The sequence below is a fragment of the Rhinolophus sinicus genome, linkage group LG16 (genome assembly GCF_036562045.2).
Source record: "Rhinolophus sinicus isolate RSC01 linkage group LG16, ASM3656204v1, whole genome shotgun sequence".
In the NCBI taxonomy this organism is placed as follows: domain Eukaryota; kingdom Metazoa; phylum Chordata; class Mammalia; order Chiroptera; family Rhinolophidae; genus Rhinolophus; species Rhinolophus sinicus.
In genome coordinates, this window is record NC_133765.1 from 28,483,937 (window position 1) to 28,506,639 (window position 22,703).

Here is a 22,703-nt window from a genome sequence, read left to right on the forward strand (position 1 = left end):
CCAGCTGGTAAAGCTTTGCAACCTTTTTTTTTTTTTTTTTTTAATTTTATTTTATTAAATTTATTGGGGTGACAATTGTTAGTAAAATTACATAGATTTCAGGTATACAATTCTGTATTACATCATCTATAAATCCCGTTGTGTGTTCATCACCCAGAGGAGAGCTTTGCAACCTTGAGATAGATAGTTACTTAACCTCTCAGACTCAATTTTCTCATCCGATAATGCTGCCCACCCATAGGGAGGATTAAATGAGATAATATATTAAAATACTAAGCAAAGGCCGTGGCATGTAATAACCACTCAATACATGGTATTATTGTCAAGACAAATGCTTTATGTCCTCATTGTGGGTTTCTCCACCTAGAAGGCACAAGATTGCAGGCTGAACTCAGAGATGCTCGCTCCCGACTGAGGTGTAAATCAGTCCAGAGCGCCAGCCCTGTTGGGTGCATGGGACAATGTCTCCATGGGTACAGCAGCCCTTTTCAGGAGGGAGATTTACATCGACTAGTCCTCCCTTATGAGAAATTCTTTAACTTTCCACATTCTTTTCATGATCCTCATAATCTCCTCACAACTCCTCACAGTTGAATAGCAGTGCAAGTGTGGTTACAGCCATTTAACAGACAGGAAAACTGAGGCCCTGGACGATTAAGTGATGAGTCTCCATGCTAATTGACCTCAGCCTTTTGTGTTCTTTGAACACCACCGCTGAGAGTTTTCTTTGCACCGAGGCCTCCATGAACTAGCTGAGGGACTGGCTCAGTCATGCATGGATTCTTTCCACTTGTGTTTGTACAGAATTTCTATGCCAGGGCTGCACCACTGAGCGAGAGGTAAGGCCTGTGCCCTCGGGGAGCTCACGGTGTACTGGAGGGTGAGACGGTTAACGGACCATGACAGTACGGCGAGATCAGGGCTTTGGGAGGGCAGGGGGCAATACCAGGGGCAGATACATGATATAGCTGGGGTGAGGCGGCAGTGAGCACACTCTGCCCGAGAAGCATCTATTCAACAACTCTTGAAAGAAATATTTGACAGCATAGTTGTTAAGTCTCAAACAAGAAAATGGTGGAGGAAGTAGTGAGAAATATGTGATAGACACCACATGGTCAGGCAGTAAGATGCAGAGAGAAAGGCATCAAAAAGGAGGACCTTTTTGTTTGTTTCTTCTGCACTGCCCGCTGGCACAGCTCTACCTCTGGATTGGCCATGCCCTTGGCTCAGCTCCACCCCCTGGTCAGCCCCGCCCCTGGGTTGGCCCCACCTCTGGATTGGCCACACCCCTGGCTCAGCCCCACCCCCAGGATCTAGCATCTGGTGGTACCTCAGATTCAAAAGCTAATGGCTAGAGGGGGAAAATGACCTAATGGATGATCTTGGACATCAGGACCATCTTCTTAGAGGAGCTGGGACTCTTCAGTCTTGCCCTGTGTTTCTTCCTGGGCCACAAGGGAGAGACCTGGATTCACACGAGCCTTGGTGAAAAAATGAAGTTAAAATCCCATCCTATCCACTGTCCTCAGAATCACCTCAGCTGGAGCTTGGGAAGAGGGAGAGCTGATCCCAGGGGTGGGAGAGGGCTGGAAAGCAGAGGGAAGTCCCACCTACCTCTCATACTGCCTGCCATTGATTTCCATCCTGCTGGCGTGTGGGTGAAACACCATCCCCCATAGCTGCCAAATCCTACAAAATAGACCCTACCAAACTTGTCGGCCCTCCCGAGAGGCTGAAAGGGGCTAACCCAACCCCCAGGGCAAAACTGGAGAGGGAGTTCTGTTGGCCACAAGAATCTCTCCGTTCAGAATATTGCAATTTGCTTAGATATGGAGGGTTTGGGCTGCGGCTTATTCTGTTTGGAGAGTGACTGACCCAGATGAAGCAGGATGGTACAGCAGAGGCATGCAAACTTGCCCTCAGAATTCTCAAGCACCAAGTTACATAATCACTTCCGATTTTCATTTTGACACTCTGAGGCAGTAGAGATTAGATACAACTCCTGCTGAAGGTGACAGAAATTGAAAATGAAAATTAACTCTGACCTAGCAACCTTCAATACTTTTCTCGAGCCCAGCCCTGCCACTGCCTGGTATCTCTTGGAGAAGAAAGTACCCTGGCAGCCGTGGGGGCTCAGGAAGTTAATCTAATGTACCTCTCTTCCTGCTGGTTCATAGCTACATATTGGAGGCCTCCAAACTGCCTTGATTGCAGCAAGTATTGATGGTCGGGGAGGGTGGTGAGCTGATGATCTGAAAAGGCTTTTTACTTTAGTGGACTCTGCTACGACGTTTGGAGTCTCAGCTTTTGGGGGGAGGCCCCCTCTCGAAGCTTCCCAGGTGACATGATTAGCAGTGATGGGGAATGGCTTAGCTGGACTCCTAGGAAGCCCCACCTTGCTTTGTGGTTCTCCAAGGACAGTTCCAGCCCCATCCATTGCTCTGTCCTGGAATTGAACTTGGCACATAGTAGGCTACCAGGCAATGTTTGTTGAATGAATGAATGAATGACTGTTAAGAATGATAGAGTAATAATATAGCCACAAGCTAATTCGTTGAGTGCTTACTATGTGCCAGGCATTGTGTGAAGCCCCTGACATGCTGGCTTTGTTTAATCTTCCCAACAACCTGTGAGGTCGATATTGGTATTATCCCCACTTTACAGATGAGAAGGCGGAGGCTCCAGTGGTTAAAGCCACTTGATTCAGTCACATGTCTTGGAGGAAGGAGGACTGGAATCCAGGGCATGTGTGGATTACCCATTAAGTGGTTCATCCTTCTAGAGACAGGTCAGTGGCCATCACTTTGCCTTTGAACATTTTCTGTCTCTTTTCCCCAGGTTTTCCACCAAGTACTGGATGTCTCAGACGTGCACAGTCTGTGGGAAAGGGATGCTTTTTGGCCTCAAGTGTAAAAATTGCAAGTAAGTGGCTGTACCTGGCATGTCTTTTCGTGGTGTCTGATGTCAGAGCCATACTGGACCCTGATATAGCTTATGGGAGTTTGGTTTTTTTGGCTCTCAGGAGAGTTGCTTATTCCGTTTTTCAGAAATAGATCTTAAATGAACCTGTACCTTTGGGTAATGGCTCAAGGAGAGCCTTTCTGAGCTAAGAGGCAACATTTGCAATGCACAAAGCTGTCTGCTGAGGTGTGGTGGCACCTGGCATTTTCACAGCATCTAAGATCAGGGTTGGCAAACTTTTTCTTGAGCTGACCAGACAGTAAATGCTAGGATTTGTGGGTATAGCATCTTTGTTACTCAGCTCTGCCATGTAGCTCAAACGCAGCCAGAGACAATACACAAACAAATGGGCGTGGCAAATTTATTTATTCCAATAAGTCATTTGCATAAGTATGTTGAGGGCTGGCTTGGGTCCCTTATCTGTAGTTTGCTGATCCCTGGATTAGAGTTTGTGAAGTCCTTTTCTCCTTTATTTTTTCTCCTCTCGGGAATGGGGGAGGTATTATGATTCTCCCCATTTTACAGATGTGAAAACTGAGTCTTGGCAAGGATAAATCACCTGCCTGAGGTCACACAGCTAGGAAGTGGCAATTAGGGCTTGAATCCTGGCCCCGTAACCCCTGTTCTTTCTGTGGTGTCATGTTGGCCTTGAGGTCTCACCCTCCCCTTCCCCACCCCACCCCCATACCCATTCCAGGTTGAGTCTGGCAATAGTAGGGAGGCAGAAGAAAAATTGTGGTGCCCATGGTGGGTTCTGGAATCAGACGAAGATGGATTCAAATTCTGGCTCTTACTTTCTAGCTGTGTGACCTTGGGCAAGTTACCTCACATTTCTGTTCCTAGTATTTTCCTCTACATGAAAGGAATAATCATCATACCTGCCTTTTGTGGCAGTGAGCATTCAAGAAATCCACACTAAAGCACATAGCTCAGTGCCAGGCTAAGAGTTCTGTCCTCTGTCAAAGGTCACAAATGCCTAGCCTTCCTTTTTCCTTCCATAAATGTATATTAAACACCCGCTCTGGTCCAGTTACTGTAAAATAGTCATTGACATTCAACTGTATCCAAGAGTTACAAATGACTGTGCATATGTTTGCTTATAGGAGCCACTTAGTTTAAAAGATTGTAGGAAACCTTCTCTCCTCCTTGTCTCTCCATCCCAGACTGGGAATTCTCATTTGGGCTCCTTTAGGCGTCCCCACATCCCTGCCCCGTGATGGAGGTGGCATAGCTGCAGGGTCGAATATTCACTCCCCCACCCCCCAGGTCTTACCTGATTAAAGAAGGTAAGGCTAAGGGATCCCTTCCCTCCTGGAGTTGTGGGAAGGATTAATTAATTCCAACCCCTATGGAGCCTAAGGCTCCGTGGCATAAGGGAGGGAGGGAGCAGTAATTACCAAGCATTCATGTTTAGAGGCCTGTATCCTCACCTTGGGCCTCCATGGACCCAGGCTCTCAGGTGAGCCCCCAGGACGGGGGCCCCTGGTCTTTCTGACTCTGAGAGGTACAAGGCCAGGCCCTTGGATTTGACTGGACAGCTGTCTGATTCCCCCCATACACCAGCTGCTTCGGGGACCTGTCTCATCTGTGTGTAGTCACACCCTGTTCTGCGGGGGGAATGCCAGCCTTTACATCCTCACACCTGCAGAGTGGAAGCTTTGAAGTCAGGTAATTAGATGACAGGGACACAGCCAGGAGTCAGCAAGGCTGAATACTTCCTGGGCCATTTTAATTTTCAGCACTAGAGGCAGAACTCTGAGGTGGCCTTTGCTCCTGCCCTCTGTTCTAGAAGTAATGAGCAAAGGCTCAGACCCTGCCAAGGGCTGGAGGAGGGCTGGGGACCTGGGGGAAAGGGGTGGCTGCAAGGAGCACGGGCTTTGGAAGCAGCCAGCACTGAGTTTGAGTCCCAGCTCCACTGCTGAACGCCCTTTGTGAGCTTGAGCAAGACACTTGTCATCTGGGAGCTCAGGTTCCTGATCTGCAAAGTGGGTGTGATATTAGCACCCACCACCGGACTGGGAAGGAGTCAATGAAATGTTTTTCCCCCAGATTACAGTATTTTCTCCTAGAACGTTCCTCCTCATTCCACCTTGTGCAAAAGTGGCTCCTGGTTTTTGAAAGGGGCAGAATTCAAGCCATGGTTGGACTGCACCAGGGTTCATACCAATTTGCTTCAGCCCTTAGAAAAACTGCCAAAATGGTGAAAGCAGTCCTGTAGCTGCCATAGAGTTTCAGCATGCTTCAGGAATTTTGACATCGTAGCTGCGTAACTACGACCGAGTTTCGAGCTATCTCTGGGATGTAATGATGAGCGCGCATTACTGATTATCACCAGTTGAAGTTTGAACGTATTCTTCTATGAACAAAATCTTGCAGCTATTGCATTAATGATAGTGAGGATGGCTAGTCATGTATATGTGTTTTTAAAGATTGGTAACATTTGGGGCACACTTGTGGGCAGATGGAAGGGTTGGAAGGACAGAAATAGGTAATGTGAAGACTCCAGTGTCAGAGTTTGAGGAAGACACACGTACAGAGTAATGACTTTCAGTGAAACGGAAGTGCATGATAAAGGACAGTGACGGGTAGAATTTCAGAGAGGTGGCAGCAAGACGGCAAGGACAGCTTCTTAGAAAAAAATGGGCGGAGCCATTTGTTCATTCGCTCAACCAATGTTTATTGAGCACCTACTATCCACCAGGCACTGTCCTAGGCACAGGGCAAATAACAGTGGATGAAACAGACAAAATCTCTGCCCTCACAGAACTTGCATGTTGGTGGAATGGGGGTGGACACAGACAGTCAACCAAGGAAATCAGTGCAATGGAGCATCTGTTCAGATGACCCTTAAGTGCTAAGGAGAAGAATACAACAGAGAAGGGAGACAGAAAAGGTCGGAGAAGAGGCTGCAGTTTTAATTAAGGTGCTCAGGGAAGGTCTCACACTTGAGTGGGAACTTTGGGAAAATAGTAGTGTGTGGGACAGGTCACTTCCTGTTTTCCTAAAGCATTTCCAGAGGCTTGAATTCGAATCTGCCCTGAAGGCAATGATGAATATTTATGTATCCTACGATGATCCTGGTTCTGTGACTGCCAGAAGCTCCCTGAGTGACAAGGATTGGATTAGACCCATGCTACGCCACGTGTGGTCCTTGGACCAGCATCACCACCTGGGAGCTGGTTAGAAATGCAGAGTCTCAGACCCTGCGCCAGACCTGTTGAGTCAGAATCTGAATTTTAAGATTGTCCTGGTGATTTTTGTACATGTTAAAGTTTGAGAAGCATGGCTCCAAATGCCCTTTCAAAGCTGATTTTTTTTTCTCTGGAGTATGGGTCTCAAACGTGAGCATGGGTTCACCCCCTCCCCACCCTCTCCACCTCCTCAGTCTCTGATTGAGCAGATCTTGTGTGGGGCCCAAGAATTTGCATTTCTAACAGGTTCCCAGGCGGTGATAATGCTACTGGTCCTGAGACCACCCTTGAGAACAACGATTCTATATAAAAATAGCAGTTTGACAAAAATGAAACTTTATTTCCCCAGCCTGGCATTTCAGCGTGTGAGATTTTCTTTTTTTTTTTTTTTTTTTTTTTTACAGGATGAGCATTCTTCACTGATTACTTTTCAGACTCTTTTGCTGTTACATCCCTTGGACTTACTCTGTAAAATTGAGTCTTGTTTTATCATTGTCTCTGCAGTAAAGCCATTCAGTGAATATTGGGGGGATGAGTCAGAAAGATAAGGAATGACTAGGAACCCCAGCTGTAGGTCAGATACACACACCTGTATTTGAATCCTGCCCCTGCCCCTAACTGCTGTGAAACCACTGCTGGGCCCTAGTTTCTTTCTCTGCAGAAAGAGGAAAATAATATTTACCTCACTAGATTGTTTAAAAACAAACAAATTCAGTGAGATAAATAAGGTGAAATGTTCAGCCTCGTACTTGGCCCATTATAAGTACCTTAATAAACAAAAGGAAAAGTGTTACTAACTTGACAGATTCATTTTGGGGTACCCCTCCACCCAGGAAGCCAGGATATTACCGAATGTCTAACCCTCTTTTCTTTTGCGTAGATCTAATACCCACTTCCTCCGGAATTATCATTAGCTGTCTTGTTGGCATTCTGAATAGAGAGATTAATGAACTAATGGGAAATTATGCTCCGAAAGCAATTTGCCGTTATCTAAATTGAGGCGTTTTCATCTAATAGGTTCACGCGCGTGGAATGGAGTTTCATTCTAAGTGGTTGGATGTCAGCACAATCCAAGTATTGTCTGATAACTGTGGATTCAGCTGGCTGAAGTTTGCTTGTGTAGAAAGATACTGATGGGTTTCCCGGTCCTCAGTCATATGTCATCTACATCCTTCCTCTCTCTTGGGATCCTTCCACAAGTTTCTGAGGTCCGGGTCCTTGGAACCTCTCTGCCCCTATCCATGCTCGCAGGAAAGCCTGCAATGGTGGTTTGGGTGGCGTTTGCTCTAGAAAACAAGAGTTTGAACCAAGTTGCTTTTTTTTCTTGCATGGGCTTCAGTGTGGAAGGGAGGGGGTCGTCTTCTAAAACCACCAGTGGAGAAGTAGCATTTTAACTGTCTCTTACGGGTGTTTTAGCCACCCCCATGGTCTCCTTTTACAGACTGTGCTCTGGTTCTGGTTATTCTGGTTCGGTCAGCAGCCCCAGCTGAGTTTCTGCTGTGTGAGGGATTCTGTGCTTCCATCCGGGGCACGAGGGTGAAAAAGAAACGGTGGCTGCCCTCCAGTTGCCCACAATCACCACCAGTTCTCAAGGTGTGCCCTGGTCCCATCTGAAACGATAATTAAGTTAGGTGTTAAGTCCAGAATCATGTTGGAAGCTTAAAACTGTAATGTTTGAGCCTCTATCTAGACTTCCTGGCCCAGACCCTGGGGACAGGGCCTAGCAACCCCCATTTTTAATAAGTCTGCCATGTGGCTTACTCATATTATACTGAGCTATGACTAAAGAACATGGTTCTAGAGGGAGGAATAGGATAAGCAGGGTAGCTAATTCCAGTTGACTCTTGAACGATGCAGGGGTGAGCGGTGATGACTCCTGCACAGTCAGATATCTGTATATAACTTTCAGCTCCCTCAGAACTTAATTACTAATAACCTACTGTTCACCGGAAGCCGTACTGCTAATATGAATAGTTGATTAACACGTGTTTTCTATATGTACTAAAGACTGTATTATTACAATAAAGTAAGCTAGAGAGAAGATGTTATTAACCAAATCATAAGAGAAAATACATTTACAGTACTGTACGTAGTTATTGAAACAAATCTGCGTATAAGTGAACCCGCACAGTTGAACGCGTATTGTTCAAGGGTCAACAGTACTGTCATAGGGGGAAGAGCCCAGGGCTACACCAGGGTGGGGGGGTGTCTGTCATGTACTTCAGGGGACGCTGTCCTATTGGAATTGGAAGTCTTCAGGCAAGAGGGGGAGTTGGTCAGGTGAGGGTGTTCCAGGCTGAGGAAACAGCGGGGGCAAAGTCTGGGATTAGGACAGAAAACGGCTGGAGCATATTTTTCCATTGTTTGTACCAGGCAGGGCCTGGGGTCAGAGGAGCCTGCTGCTATGACTCATGCTGCTTCCTGAAGCTTCACGCCAGGGTGGGGGACTGTTCACTGCCCATCCAGCCCCCCTCCTGGGAAAGCAATCGTGGACTCTGGAGCTGGAATGGGTCACTTTCGGAACACACGGCACCAGGGAGGAGAATGCTGGGGTTGGGATGGCCCTTCCTCTGGGTGGTGGAGTCGGGGGGCAGAAGCCAGAAGTTCTGATGTTCTCTGAGTCACCTGCGCTCAGGGCCTGAGATGGGAAGGGTATGGCCATCTGAATACCCTGCAGACGCTAAGACTCATTTATCTCTAGGACCAGCAAGTACCCACTCCTCTGCTTGGAAGGTAGGCTGATAGTGCCCGCTGAGCACAGCCTTGCCTCACTGACGTCTGCCTGGGTGTCCTGCTCACATTCCCGCTCACTTCACTTAGCAGCTGCTACGGGCGCTGCTGCTCACAGCTCGCACCCGAGACCCTCTCAGGAGGCTTGTCCCTGGGTGACTGCCTCACCTCGAGGTGTCAGGGACTAAGCCTCCCCCTCCCCGAGGTGGCTCAGAGCCCAGCCTAACTGGTGTAGGTGTGGAAAACACCAGGCCGCTTGCCTCAAGACAGACAGACTGTGGTGCAGTTCACGCTCCAGAGCCTTAAGCCAGAGCCGGCTGAGACTAGAAGTCACCTGAAGCCACATCCTTGCTGAGCTTCTCCGCCATTTCCTCTCCTGCTTCCCCCACAATGGAATAAGTTTCTCTTGCAGAGCTGCCTCTTAAGTTACTTGCAAGAATACCCAACTCAGGGTCTGCTTCTAGGGAATTCAACTCGGGACAGTAAAACAGGAGCAGGATCCAGACTCTGGAGCCAGAGAGAGTTAGTTGAGTTCAGGTCCTGGCTCTGCCACTTCCCAGCTGTGTGACTCTGGGAAAGCTCCTAAACCTCTCTGATGGAAAATGAGGCTAATATATTCATTTGATGTGATACGACATGTGAGTTCCCCCATCATGTTAATGACTTGGGGAGTCCTTCAATTTGGAATCTTTAACTAAGTTGTTCAGCATTTCTTTCATTGTAGACATGGATTTCCTATTAATAAATACTCACCCTAACACCTCAGTGGGGTGAAGAAAGATCAAAGGTCTGGAAAATTGAGCATATTTCCTACTTTTCTATGGTTCTTGTTCTCCTTCTCTCTTTTGAGATTTTCTGAACCAGCCAACTTCTTGGGAGACATGTTAAAGGGTTTGTGTATCAGGGTTTATCAACCTCAGCCCTATTGGTATTTGGGGACAGATAATTGTGTGGGGGCCGTCCTGTGCATTGTAGGAGGTTTAGCATCATCACTGGCCTATCACCCACTAGATGCCAGTAGTCCCCGCATTCCACCCTGGGCTGTGACAACCAGAAAGGTCTCCAGACACTGCTAAATGTTCCTGGGGTGAGGATGGAGGGCAAAATTGCCCTTGGTGAGAGAACCACTGGTTTATACTCATGGGACAATGGTACGCATTATTCAGTTTAAAATGTCAGCGTTAGACTGCTATTACTAAGCTATTCAACAGATTATAGAGCCATCAAACATCTTGGTTTGCCTGGGCTCTCCTGGGTTGAACACTGTGAGGTCCCATGTGCCAGGTGACTCAGGCTGGTCGAGGCAGATGTGTGCTAGTAGAAACATTTTGTGTCCACTTAAGGTCACTGCCCACTTTTGTAGGATTGAGACACAGAAGCATTTCCCTAGAAAGGTAAAGGATGGTGTTTGGAAACCTGAGTTAAGCTGCACCAGATTGCCAGTTAACTCCAGTGGTGTTTTAATGCACTTTGTACAAGCTCCGTCTCCTCTTGCCTGCAGTCGCCTGGCTGGACATGCTTACATTTCTTTCTTTCCACATTAGCTGTCGCTGTACTAATTTGTGTTGAAATGAGCCATATATTCCTTTATCCAGTTTTGCTCTGTTAATGGATCTTTTCACTTGCATTTCATGCACCCTTTGGTTCCCTATTTGCTCTGTATGTCCTCCTAGCCTGTGTTCTTCGAGCAAATACAACGTTTTATCTGAAAATTTCCTGGTTTTGCAAAATGGCTCCAGGTACAGGTGATGAGGCGATAAGAGTGTGAAGTACCGTGTTTCCCCAAAAGTAAGACCTAACCGGAAAATAAGCCCTCGCTTGATATTTCAGGATGCTTGTAATATAAAATAAGCCCTACCATATTCCCCCGAAAATAAGACAGGGTCTTATATTAATTTTTGCTCCGCAAGACACATTTGGGCTTATTTTATATTACGAGCATCCTAAAAAATCATGCGAGGGCTTATTTTCCGGTTAGGTCTTACTTTCGGGGAAATACGGTAAGCCATGGTTGGTTTGAGCCACTGGGCACACGCGTTTTCCCAGCTCTTGAAAAACTGGGGGAAATGATGAACACTGATGTTGCAGCTGCTGCCACGTTCCTGGGAGCTTCAGGAATTTTCACAACGGGCAGGATATTGGCAGGATATAATTATGAGCATGCGTTTCAGTGATCACCCGCTTGAAGCCTGAACTTACTTTTCCACTAATAGAAGCACTTCAGTTTTTACAATAATCATAATGGGGATTAATGGTCCCTTATATGCTTTTTTTACCTACGATAAGCAAACATATGGATCTAATTATAGTTGTGTGTGAGGGATGATGTATAATTCTACTGGGGGCTGAGGTGGGGGGTTGGACATGATGATGGTGATGATGATATCAGGTATTGAGGGCTTAGGAAATGCCAGACATTTTGCTACACACTTTACACTCATGATCTCATTTAATCCTTGCAACAACCATGGAAGGTAGAGTATGTTACTATCCCCCATTTTATAGATGAGGCAACAGAGGCCTTCAGGAGTAGAGAGCTGACCCAAACTCTCATGGTGGGTGGCTCTGCCCCTCAAACTCCCTGTTCCCTCTGATTCAAGAGTCCCCCAAACTCTTAACCACATTACCTGGGCAAAGGGCCGTCTACACAGTAAGGTGGCAGCAAATACCCGTCCCCACTCTGCTTCGCCTTGAACTAAACAAGCAGAACGGAAGGTGAGAGTCTGATCTCAACCTGACCCTGGACCAGAGCTGTTAGTATCTTCCGCATCCCTCCTCCCACCTGCTACCCTGTCCCATCTTCCTTTCTTGAATGAAAAGATGGCAAATGGGTCTTTGTGTTCTGTTAAACAGCTGCAGGTCCTGGGCTCCAAGACGACACTGGTCACTGTCTCTTTTTGGGGGGATGTTAGGGGGTGGGGGGCATCCCCAACCACTAATAAATCTCCAGCTTCTCTACAGTGGCATATGGAGGGAACGATGCTGGGGATTTCCTGATTATTTTTCATTATGCCGCTGGCGCCTGCAGTCTGATTTATATGTTCATACTCCCCAACTCATTTATGTTATTGGGTTTTTTTCCCATACGAGTTGTAGGCCAAAGAGTTCAACCCCACTGAGTTGTCAGCAGTGAGGGAAGGGGTGTTTTGATATCCTTCACTGAGAACATACGGAGATATTTCTAGAAGCATTTGGCACAAATAAGAGACCACAGGGGAACCAAAACGAGACAGAACTGCTGGGATGGGCCATTCAACGAAACAAGCCCCACAGCAAAGGGGGTAATGATTTGGTTTAGTGATTTTGCAAGAAGTCTGCAAGAAGGGGCACTTCATGCAGTGACCTGGGAAAAGGAAAGCAGAGGCAGGGACTATGACAGATAGAGAACCGAACTTCATGCCCTTGAATGGTAAATATCTGTGCTGCCGGGGGTGGGGGGAGGGGGTCTTCCCCAAATGTTTATCTAGCCTTCACCTCCATGTTTAAAAATCCTTCATTGGTTCCCCCTTGCTCTCAGAATAAAAATCCGGTCTCCTGATGAGACTGCACTGTCCCTTGCTTACCTCGCCTTCCTCCCCTCTCACGACTCCCTTCTTCATGCCCAGAGATGCAGCTTCATTGAGCCTTCAGCCTCTGCAGCAGAGCCTGTACCACGCACTGACACATCTTTGCATCCTTCTGCGTCAGCCTGGACCTTTCTGGCACACCTCTGCTAGCTCTTATTTATTTTTCAGGCTCAGCTCAGTCATCACGTCCTCCAAGAAGCCCTCCCTGACTCCCCTCAAAACCCAAGTGCCCCACCCTACCCTTCCCTGTCATTCCATAGAACACACTACGTGGTATTTGTCTACTTACCTGCCTGTGGCCCTGACCGGACTTTTATCTGTTGGAGGGTAAGGCTGTTTCTGGGTTGTTCCTTGTTTGCACCTCCGGGGCTAGCACAGTGCTTGGCCCTTAGCAAGTGCTCTATAAATATTTGTTGGTGGAGTAGATCTCAAAAGGAGCTTCTGGAGGGAAAGTGGTTCTCGCCAACCCAAGGCTCCGTAAGCCTGGGTCCCCTCCAGATGGATCATTTCTAGGAGGCACTTTTGAGGCAATGGGATGAGTGGAAGGATTTTCATGCCTGAAATGATAAGAGATGGGTTTATATACCTCAATGGTAAACTCTTGCTAGGTAGCTGTAAGAAGGATGATTTAAAAAGAAATTCTCCCCCTATTTTATTACACACGCCCCCTGGCCCCCAGTGCTTTGCATAGCACCTGGCACAGAGTGGGAAGACAATACTGTTTTCTGTGAGCATTAATGAGTGAATTATCCTTACTCTTCCCTTTACTGTCTGTATGATTGGGCTGCTGACTGAGCCTCAGTCTTCTTGACTTTGAAATGGGTGCAACAGTATCGATCACTCACAGCATTGTTGTTCCGAGTAGACAGGTTATTAAGAGCGCCTGGCCCTAAATTGGCGTTTGCTTCACGTTTCCTCGATTGGATATGAGGGGCCAGGTTTTTAAAATGGTCCATTTGCACTCTGTAAGAAAAGGCCATGTCCTGCTCAGATAGATTGCAAAGCGAGCTGGAAAGAGAGACGAGAGAAAGTAGGAGAAATCCGGGATGTGGGCTGCTCAGAGCAAACCTTCGATACGTGGCTTTGAATCGCCCAGTGAACCATTTGTAATGGATGTGCTTGTCTTCACCAGCAAGGGTCTGGCTTGTCCCTCCTCCAGGAAGGCTAGTTCTGATCTGGGCTGTGTCAGCTCCACAGGGCTGTTGGGGGCACGACCACTCCATTAAGGAAACAGCAGAGCGGCTCAGAAAGAGGCCCTTGGTCCCCATAGTTCCCAGGCAAGATCCGTGGAAGTCTAGTCTGCTCCTAGTCAAATCCCTGTACCCCGCCACGTGAGGGAAGGCAGAGAGAAGGGAATGAAGAGAGGGACATATTTCCATTTCACAAACATCAAGGGATGCAATTTATCAGAAATACAAGTCATTTTTCCAAAAAAAGATTTTTTTTTAAATTAAATTTATTGGGGTGACAATTGTTAGTAAAATTACATAGATTTCAGGTGTACAATTCTGTAATACATCATCTATAAATCCCATTGTGTGCTCACCACCCAGAGTCAGTTCTCCTTCCATCACCATATATTCGATCCCCCTTACCCTCATCTCCGATAGTGACTATTCATGCTCCTACATCAGTAGCGTGTGACAGGTTTTCCCTTCTCCTGGTCCTTTCTTTATCCTCTCCCTCCCTGCTCTCTAACATTTATTCAGCAAGTGATGCACCAGCCCCCAGGGCAGACACTGAAAGGGGGGCAGGAAAGGGAGCTGCAAAGAGGAAGAAGACCCAGATCCTGCCCTCCAGATAAATTCACATATTTAATTTTCAGACGGAAAAGATGTCTCATTTAGCCAGCAGCTCCTCTGAGGAATAGACGACATTCCGCGTAAGCAACTTCTCTTGGTAACTGAAGCTTATCCTATTAGCCTTGCAAGTTTAAAGGAAAAAAACAGGAGCCATGTTCAGTGAAAGTTTTAAGTAAGTTCAATGAAAGTTTTAAATAAGTTTGCAGGCCATGTGTGGCCCGCCTGGTATGCCCTGTGTGCACTCAGTGTGTCTCAGCCTTGTTGGCAGAAACCTTGGCCTGTTGGCTGCCCACAGGGGTGCGCCTTGGTCATTTTCTCTTTTGACACCTGCCGCAGTTTGGCAGATGAGCAACCTGGACCTCAGCAAGGCAGACGGATGTCTCTTGGTCTGAAAAGGGTGGAATCGTGATTCAATCTCAGGTCGGCTTGATTCTGAAGCCCAAGCTTTTCCCCACTTCTGAAACCACGTACAGTCTTTCCTTGTGCGTGGGAACTGCCATCCTAAATCACGGGGCCACATCTGGGGTGGAGGTTTGTCCCAGGTCGTCAGCTGTGCCCTCCCCTTTTCTTCCTTGTGGAACAGAGCACCTGCAGAGCCAATTTCGTTAAGGACTGTGGGCCAAAGAGACACACATGGGACAGTAAGCAAAGGGCTTGGTTTTGGTGTGAGAGCTTCCAGACAGACCACGTTGGTTTTCTGAACCTCTGGGAACAATCACGGTGTCTCAGGTGTCCTCCCCCCCTGTTTCTACAGAACTTTGGACAAGGATTCAAGGGCAAATGGTTGGTTTACTGGAGAGACCATCGCAGGCCACACCAGCGGGGGAGTAGAGGAGTGTGACAGGGGAAGGAAAGGCCACCAGCACGGGGCCTCAAAGAGCAGTTACGGGGGCGGGTCACTGGGGTGCAATCCCACATTGACACACCCCTGACTTGGCCCACCCAAAAGACAGGGGACTGGGATAGTCATCACCCAATTCCCACCCTGTTGTTTCTAGGCTCTAGGCACTCCAACCAGCCCACGTTTGCAGCCAGAGAAAGTCGTCCCGCAGAGGGTCTTAGGGGCTTGCTGTACGAACTAGTGGTAATAACGGTAATGACCATAATAAAAAGGATAAGTGCCTGCTACTTCAAGTATCTGTCCTAGGCACCTCCCTTGTGACATGTCATCAGTCCTCACTGCAGCCCTGTGAGGCAGCTGCTGTGATTGTCCCAATTTACAGATGAGGAAACTGAGGCTCAGAGCAGATCAGCCACTTGTCCAAGTTGCCACAGTCAGGAAGTGGTGATGTCAGGACTGGAACCTAGGTTTGTTCTGTATGCTATCCTGATCTCATTCCCGCCCGCCCTTTTCAAGGAGGGAGGGGGGGGCAGAACACTATATTCTGCAAGATTTGGGCTCCCAGACATCTCTCATCTAGGAAGGAGAATGTATGCCTCTTGTACAGTGGTTCACAAGCTCTGGAATACACTTGCTGGAAATTTACATTCACTTACTGAATCAGAACCTTGGAGCATGAGCCTTGGGGATCTGATTCTGAAGCAGGTGGTCTGCCGATAAAATGTACTCGTATGCTAATAGCTCTTTCTTCCATGGGCAGCGAAGAGGAAAAGTCTAATTTGGGTGGAATCGTATACATTTCCCGCAGGAAAAATGATTTTTCGTAAGTGGGTCATAGTGTGTGTGCATTGTGTACAAGTCTGGCCTTGGTCCCCTACCCCCACCCCTCCAGGGTCTGTGCGATGTCAGCACTAGTCTAATTCTGCCGACTCAATGAGCACATCCTGGAGTGTGGGCTCTCGTTCTTGACAATGGAACCTTCATGCAAGGTGAAGTGTCTGGGCATCGGAGCCCGTTCTCTCAGGTGTTCTGTGTGAGCCATGGTTGTGTTCCCGCTCCTAGCACGGCCCTCTGAAGCTTCATCTCCCATCCTGCAGCTAGAGGCGAAGGAGGGCTTTTCCACGCCTGCAAGAGTAAACAACAACGGACCCTGGAGAGGAAAATGCCAGGGGGAGACAGGACATGGGCCGAGGGCACACTGGTGGTTCCACCTGTATGGTCCTGATTCGGACGTGGCCCAAAGGTTACATTAAACGGCTGGTCCCTGCTTGTGGTGCTGCCAGGATTGCAGACGGACTTCTTCACAATTGAACGTCATCCTTCCAGCTGGGCTTGTTCGAGAAGATTCATCGGTAGAGGTGGCAGAAAGGAACAGTGTCTTTCTGGAGGCTTCCAGGGTGGAGCCGAGCTACTTCAAACGGGACAGAGTGTAGAAACTTCTTGGTTCGACAGTCAGTGGTTTTCCCAACTCAGGGCTTTCCACACGTCCTTCCGACTGTGTCACAGTTGTCCCGAGCCTCCAGGGGCTTCCCAGTGCTGTAGAATCAAATACAGGCTCCTTGCTGGGGCCACCGGGGCTTATGTCTTCGTTACTCGTGTTGTTCTCTTCATGTCAACCTCATTGACCTTTGACTCCTGACCCTGAACCCACCAGGCTTGATTTTGTCCCCAAACCTTGTGCTGCTGGAATCCCTTCTCCCGCGCCCATCACTCGCCTTCCTATTTCCCTGTATTTTTATTATTTTTTTGTGATCTTTGCACACCTGCAATTTACCTGATATCTGCTTACCCATTTATTATCCGCCCTCCATACACCTAGTGGCTCCAGCTACTTTATTCACTGCGTCTCCCAGGACCTGGGGCACAGTAGGCCCAGGTAAGTGTTTGTTGAACAAATGAAAGGCTCCTTTTGAATTCAGTAGAGCTTCGCATCAGGGTTTTGATGTCACACAGGTTATCTCTTGGGGAGCTGGGCCTTTGTTACAGGTCTGAGAGTCTGGGGGCCTTAGAGAAGAAAAAGACAAAGGCAGTCTGCAGTAATGTGGGATTTTTATTTTACTTGTGAAGTCAGGCACCTGTAGTGGGAAGAGCAAGGTGATGTCATAGGCTTGTCCCAAGGACATTTTGACTCTGCTGGATATAGACCCCGGGAACTTTCCTCTTTGTTAACTGTCCCCACCCCACCCCTAAGATACAAAGCAAGAAAGATGGAGGCTTTGGAGGCGTCTTCACAGTGGTTAGGGCTGGACTGGGGAACTTTGTCTCTTACAGGCTATTTGACCTTGGGAGGGTTATCTAAATTTGCTGAGCCTCAGGTTCTCACTCTGTAAAATGGGGATAACAACTGTTCCTACTGTTTATAGTTGTGACGAGGATGGAATAAGTTGTGTAAAGCAGTGAGAGCATCGCCTGGTACCTCGTAAGCACTGCAGAAATGTCAGCTCTTGTTTCTTTCAGAGTCATGCAGTCTTCATGGCGTTCATGACCAATGGGACCTCCTAATGTTTTTCAACCATCTTACTACACTTGAACTTGGCCATAAGGCCCAGAGGCAATCTTTTGTTTTCAACTATCGTAGAGTTTTGGGTGCCAACAGCTGCCACCTCTCTTTGAAGACCCCAAATTGTCTAAGCCAACTTCTCCGAGTCTAACTCAGCCATTTGCTCACCATCTTATTATGATTTTGTCATATTTAAGTAGCAGCCATGCAGGTGTTTATTTACTATTTATGGTCTTTTCAATGTAAATAATGTTTAATGATGAAAATATATCTTATTTTCATGAATGGAAAATCAGCATCACTTGCCATTAATCTAAGGGAACCAGAAAAAGTTGACGTTCAAATGAGAAAAATAAGTGCATTAAATTTTCTGTGGGTACTGTTGCCAGTCCAAGTCTGGGACTGGACTTAGCACGTGGTAGAGAGATGCAAATATGTGTTAGCACAAGAACCCCTCTCTCTGATGTAATCAGAGTGAAGAGGAACTGGAGGTGGACTAACGTTCTCATGACGTGATTTGGCCTTTTCCACGCTGCCATCATCCCTCCTTGCTCCCCTCTGCACTTCCAGGGGCCCTGGGTCTAACTTTTCCGTATCAGAGAGGAATTCCGAGCCCTTTAGGTCCCTAAAAGATGGAACACAAGAAAAATGGAGGAAATGTGCACCGACATTCCGAAACCATCAGCTAGACCAGTGGTTCTCACACTTGAGTGCATCAGACTCACCTGGAGAGCTTGTTAAAACAGATTGCTGCATCTCGACCCCAGAGTCTCTGATTCATCAACTCTGGGGCCCAGAAGTTGCATTTCTGAAAAGTTCCCCAAATGGTGCTGATGCCGCTGGTCTGAAAACTCTACTTTTGAGAACCACTGCCCTAGACTAACGGGGAGAATCAATGTGAAGTCTTTGGCGTTGGAACCCTTCTGTTAAAGAGAACTATCAAATCCCTAGAGGGGAAGGGTGGAGGGCAAATCTAAAGTTTCTACTTCTCTGTATAGAATATTTTAATATTAAACCTCTGAGCAGCCTCAGGGCAACCTCTGGCAAAGATGTTGGCTGTTGGGTTAGGCTACTATGCACAAAAATGGTAAGGGAATCCAAAAGAGTATGGGATGGGGCATGAATAGCAACTGCCATAGTGTATCCATCCTATTAACATAAAACTCTAAAAGAAAAAGTCAAAACCAGGCATAGTAACTTGGGATTTTTATTATCCTTTTTTTTTTTTTTTTAATTTATTGAGGTGACAATTGTTAGTAAAATTACATAGATTTCAGGTGTACAATTCTGTATTACATCATCTATAAATCCCATTGTGTGTTCATCACCCAGAGTCAGTTCTCCTTCCATCACCATATATTCGATCCCCCTTACCCTCATCTCCCACCCCCCACCCCCCACCCCCCTTACCCTCTGGCAACCACCAAACCACTGTCTGTGTCTATGAGTTTCTGTTTCTCATTTGTTTGTTATCCTTTTAAAGTCAGGCAATAGAATGAAGAAGACCAAGATGACATTTTACTCGTAGGCTGGTCTCAAAGGAAGACATTTTGACTCAAAATTCTTAAACTTAATACCTCTAAAACAGTCATGCCTGTTACTAATCTCATCCTAATTGAAAGCCTTGGTCGACTGTCTCCCATAGCTAGAGCCTTTAAGAAAAATGAGAGGCCACATTTTGGTACCACTGACGCAGGTTTTCTGCTAGCACAAGTCGGTTAATCTTAGTTTTACCATCTGTAAAATGGGAATGATAATAATACCCTTTTCATAAGGTTGTTATAAAGATCCAGTGGCATAGTATATGTAAAATGTTTAATACAGTGGCTGGCAAAGCATCTGCAAGTAAATGGTAGATGATGATTAGGATTGTATGATAATGATGAAACCGTGACGTGGGCACTGTTAGGGAACAGTTGCCACCCACTCTTGGGCCACACAAGGCTGACCTGTAAGAGTGGGATGGCAGCAAACTCTCTCCAGAGTTAATTTCCTGGGTGCCAAGGATATGCCTTATAAGTAGCTGCCCCGTGTTATTTCACATCTTGGTATCCACAGTAGTCAGAGCTTTCTGAACCACTGGGGCATTCCATCCATCCATCCATCCATCCATCCATCCATCCATGCATCCATCCATCCATCCATCCATCCATCCATCCATCCATCCCTCTCTCTCTTTCTCTCTCTCAGGTTAAAGTGCCACAACAAATGCACCAAAGAAGCCCCACCTTGTCATCTCCTCATCATCCACCGAGGAGGTAAGTATTTAACACTTGCTGCCCTGGGGGTAGGAATGGAGTGGGGGCTCCTGCAGGCCACCTGAGATAGCTGTCCCATCCAGGCCAGTTCTGGATACCTCCCGATCCCCTGAGTCTTGCCTGTCTCCTTTCTTTCCCTCTGATACTCTTCTCCCTGACATCTGTCGCCTTAATCCAACCCCCCTTGTCTGCAATCTCTGCTCTCCCTATTTCTTGCCCTTATAACTGGTCTCTCTGATACTTTAGCTCCCAGATTCATTTCCTCCTTCCTAAGTCTTTTTCTCTCATTCTTGTCTCCTCTCCCAGTTTCCACTCTCCCCTCTTTCCCCGAATACCACTGCTTTTCCTTCCCACTTAAAAAGAGTGCTGGCTGAGTGTTTTTCCATTACGTGCTCTTTAGATTCAATCAATTGACCCTGCAGAAGTGGGCCTGGGGAGGGGTCTGGCTTGGACCTGTTGGTTTGGGCCATATGTGCTCTGTTCCCTGGAGCCCTGGGAGTGTCTGGGCCAAACTGTCCAGGCGGGGAGGTCACAGCTACCTTTGGGAGAGCCATTACCAGCTGTCTACCATAAAAAAGCAAGACCAAGTTAGAGGGAAGGAAAGACCAGAAAGCAAGGCTTTTCCCTGTCTGCCAAAGCTCAATAGGAGACACGTCCGTGGGAAGCCTTGCAGTCCAACTTTCAAAATAGTTGCCCTGATTTTTGTCCTGTGGGGTGTTATCCCCAGACTCCATGATCCACATTGAAGTTCATCCACGGGGGAACTCTCTAGGGCTGTGCTGTTCAATACAGTAGCTACTAGCTACATCTCTTTCAATTTAAATTAATTAACTGAAATTAAAATAAAATTACTCAGTCACATCAGCCGCATTTCAAGGGCTCAGTAGCCACGTGTGGCTACCATATTGCATAGTACAGATAACGAACACTTTCATCATCGTGGAAAGTTCTACTGGGCCTCACTGGTCCTGACCTTTGCTATTCAAAGTGTGGTCCAAGGGCCAGCAGCTCCGTAACCACTGGGAAGCTTGTTAGAGATGTAAAGCTTCTGGACCCATCCCTGACCTACTGAATCAGAAACTGCATCGTTAATGGGATATGCGGGGGACTCCTATGCACATGGAAGTTGAGACGTCCTGCTCTAGAGTAGAAGTTGCAGACTCAGGTGGCTTCCAGGGCCAAGCAAGTCCCCTAAACGAGAGAAGCTGGCCAGATGGGGCTGTGCAAAGTGGAGAGAGAGAGTCCTGGCGGCGTCTGGAGAGGACAGCCACGCCAGCAACAAAAGTCCCAATAGTTTTATGTGCCATATGCTTATTTTTAAATGTTAGCAGCTTTATTAAAAGTTTAAGAATTCTTGCCACCCCCCATCTATGGGTTGACTGAAGCTAAGGCTCCAACTTTGGGTACAGCAACTTACTAATCAGGAGACCGAGTCCCTCCTCATCCTCCCACTACACCCCTGCCAGCCCCCCCCCCCAACCCCTTCCCCCCGCCTTGGTCGGTGCACACTCAGGGGAATCTGCCCGGTTTTAGAATGAACCCAAGGGAAACCTAAAGAAGGAAGCATATTGCTGCCGAAAGTGCTGGGATGTGCTCCAAAACCAACGGGCCACTGGTTTTCGATGATCTTTGCTTTGCTTATCTCCACGAGGAGAGCAAATTGCAAGTGGAGAGAAAGTAAAGTCTTCAGCTCTCTTCTCAAACCCTTTCCCCCCACATACACCCTTCATTAAGAACCATCTGTTCCTTGAACAACTGCATGCACTCAGTGAGTCTATTTACAACCTGAATTCTCCCTGCTCTCGAGCCACTGTCATGGATCGCCTTCCCTGGGGAAATCGCCTGCCACCCAATTCCTCTCCCTCGTGGGTTCCTCTGGGGCCCACTTCCCATGTGGAGACCCAAAGCAACCTGCTGGAGAGCGACCCGCTCTCAGAGGTCGATGAAGGGCTCCCTCCCACCCAGCTTCATGCCCGTGCCCCATTGGTACATGGGAAACAAATGGAACTTTCCAGAAGTCCACCAGTTCCTTGCTGCTCAGCCTGCCCCCGCCCGCCCCCACATCGTTAGTGGGAAGTTTGGAAATATAGTCGGCTTCTATGGTATTGGTGACTCAGGCTAAGCTGAGAGATTAAATCCCTGGGTCAGTCCAAAGCTTTAACCTTTCCACCAACACCCCCACCCCAGCCCTACAATAAAAAAACAGCTAATGAGTAACATTGCCAAACATCCCATTTGAATTAGAGCTTCTCACTTTTGTCTCTCCCTGTGGTCCCTATAAGTAGTAGAAATAACAAACGGGTAACAGGAAAAGGGGCTTGGATGGTGTGGTTTGGACCAGAAAGCACTGATGTGGCATCTGCCATATGCCCAGATTTTTGTGTGGCTTTAGGAAGATGCAGAAGGGAAGGCTGGGAGAGCCAAGCCTCTCCTTCGGGGACCTGAGGTGGCTTTGGTTAGGACAAATGTGTTTTCACGTGCGACGGGGCAAGCCTGAGGAATCCCACCAGGAACGAACCATGATCCTAATGCAAAGGTTAGATGGAGACAGGGATAGGTGGCTATACTCAGGGTCCACTAATTATGGGCCCTGAGAAATCGGGAACTTCTTAGATTGTGAAGGAGGTTCAATTCTGAAATGAGCACCAATGTGAAGCAGCAATTATGGCATTGAGAACAAACAAACTGATCGCTTGTTTTACTATTGTAATTTGTTATTGTTAAGTCACAGATTGACAATGAAAAAAAAAAAAAATAGAACTCCACCGAGAGCACCCAACGCCACTCCTGTGGCACAACTCTGATTTTGAGCGAATTCCTTTCCAGTCTTGGGGGTGGGCCTTGGAGGTGGGGT

The 22,703-nt window shown here is 47.4% G+C and overlaps 1 protein-coding gene across 5 annotated transcripts in view; it reads left to right on the forward strand.

The window, feature by feature from the left end:
• Positions 1-22,703, forward strand: part of KSR2 (kinase suppressor of ras 2) — a 343,303-nt gene that overhangs the window by 249,252 nt on the left and 71,348 nt on the right. For 3 of the 5 annotated variants that reach the window (XM_074321394.1, XM_074321395.1, XM_074321397.1), the window contains 2 exons: positions 2,839-2,922; positions 19,782-19,848. In XM_074321394.1, coding sequence (XP_074177495.1) covers positions 2,839-2,922; positions 19,782-19,848 — 151 coding nt within the window. Of the gene's footprint in view, positions 1-2,838; positions 2,923-19,781; positions 19,850-22,703 lie in introns of all 5 variants that reach the window. The other 2 variants (XM_019753947.2, XM_074321396.1) reach the window with 1 other exon arrangement.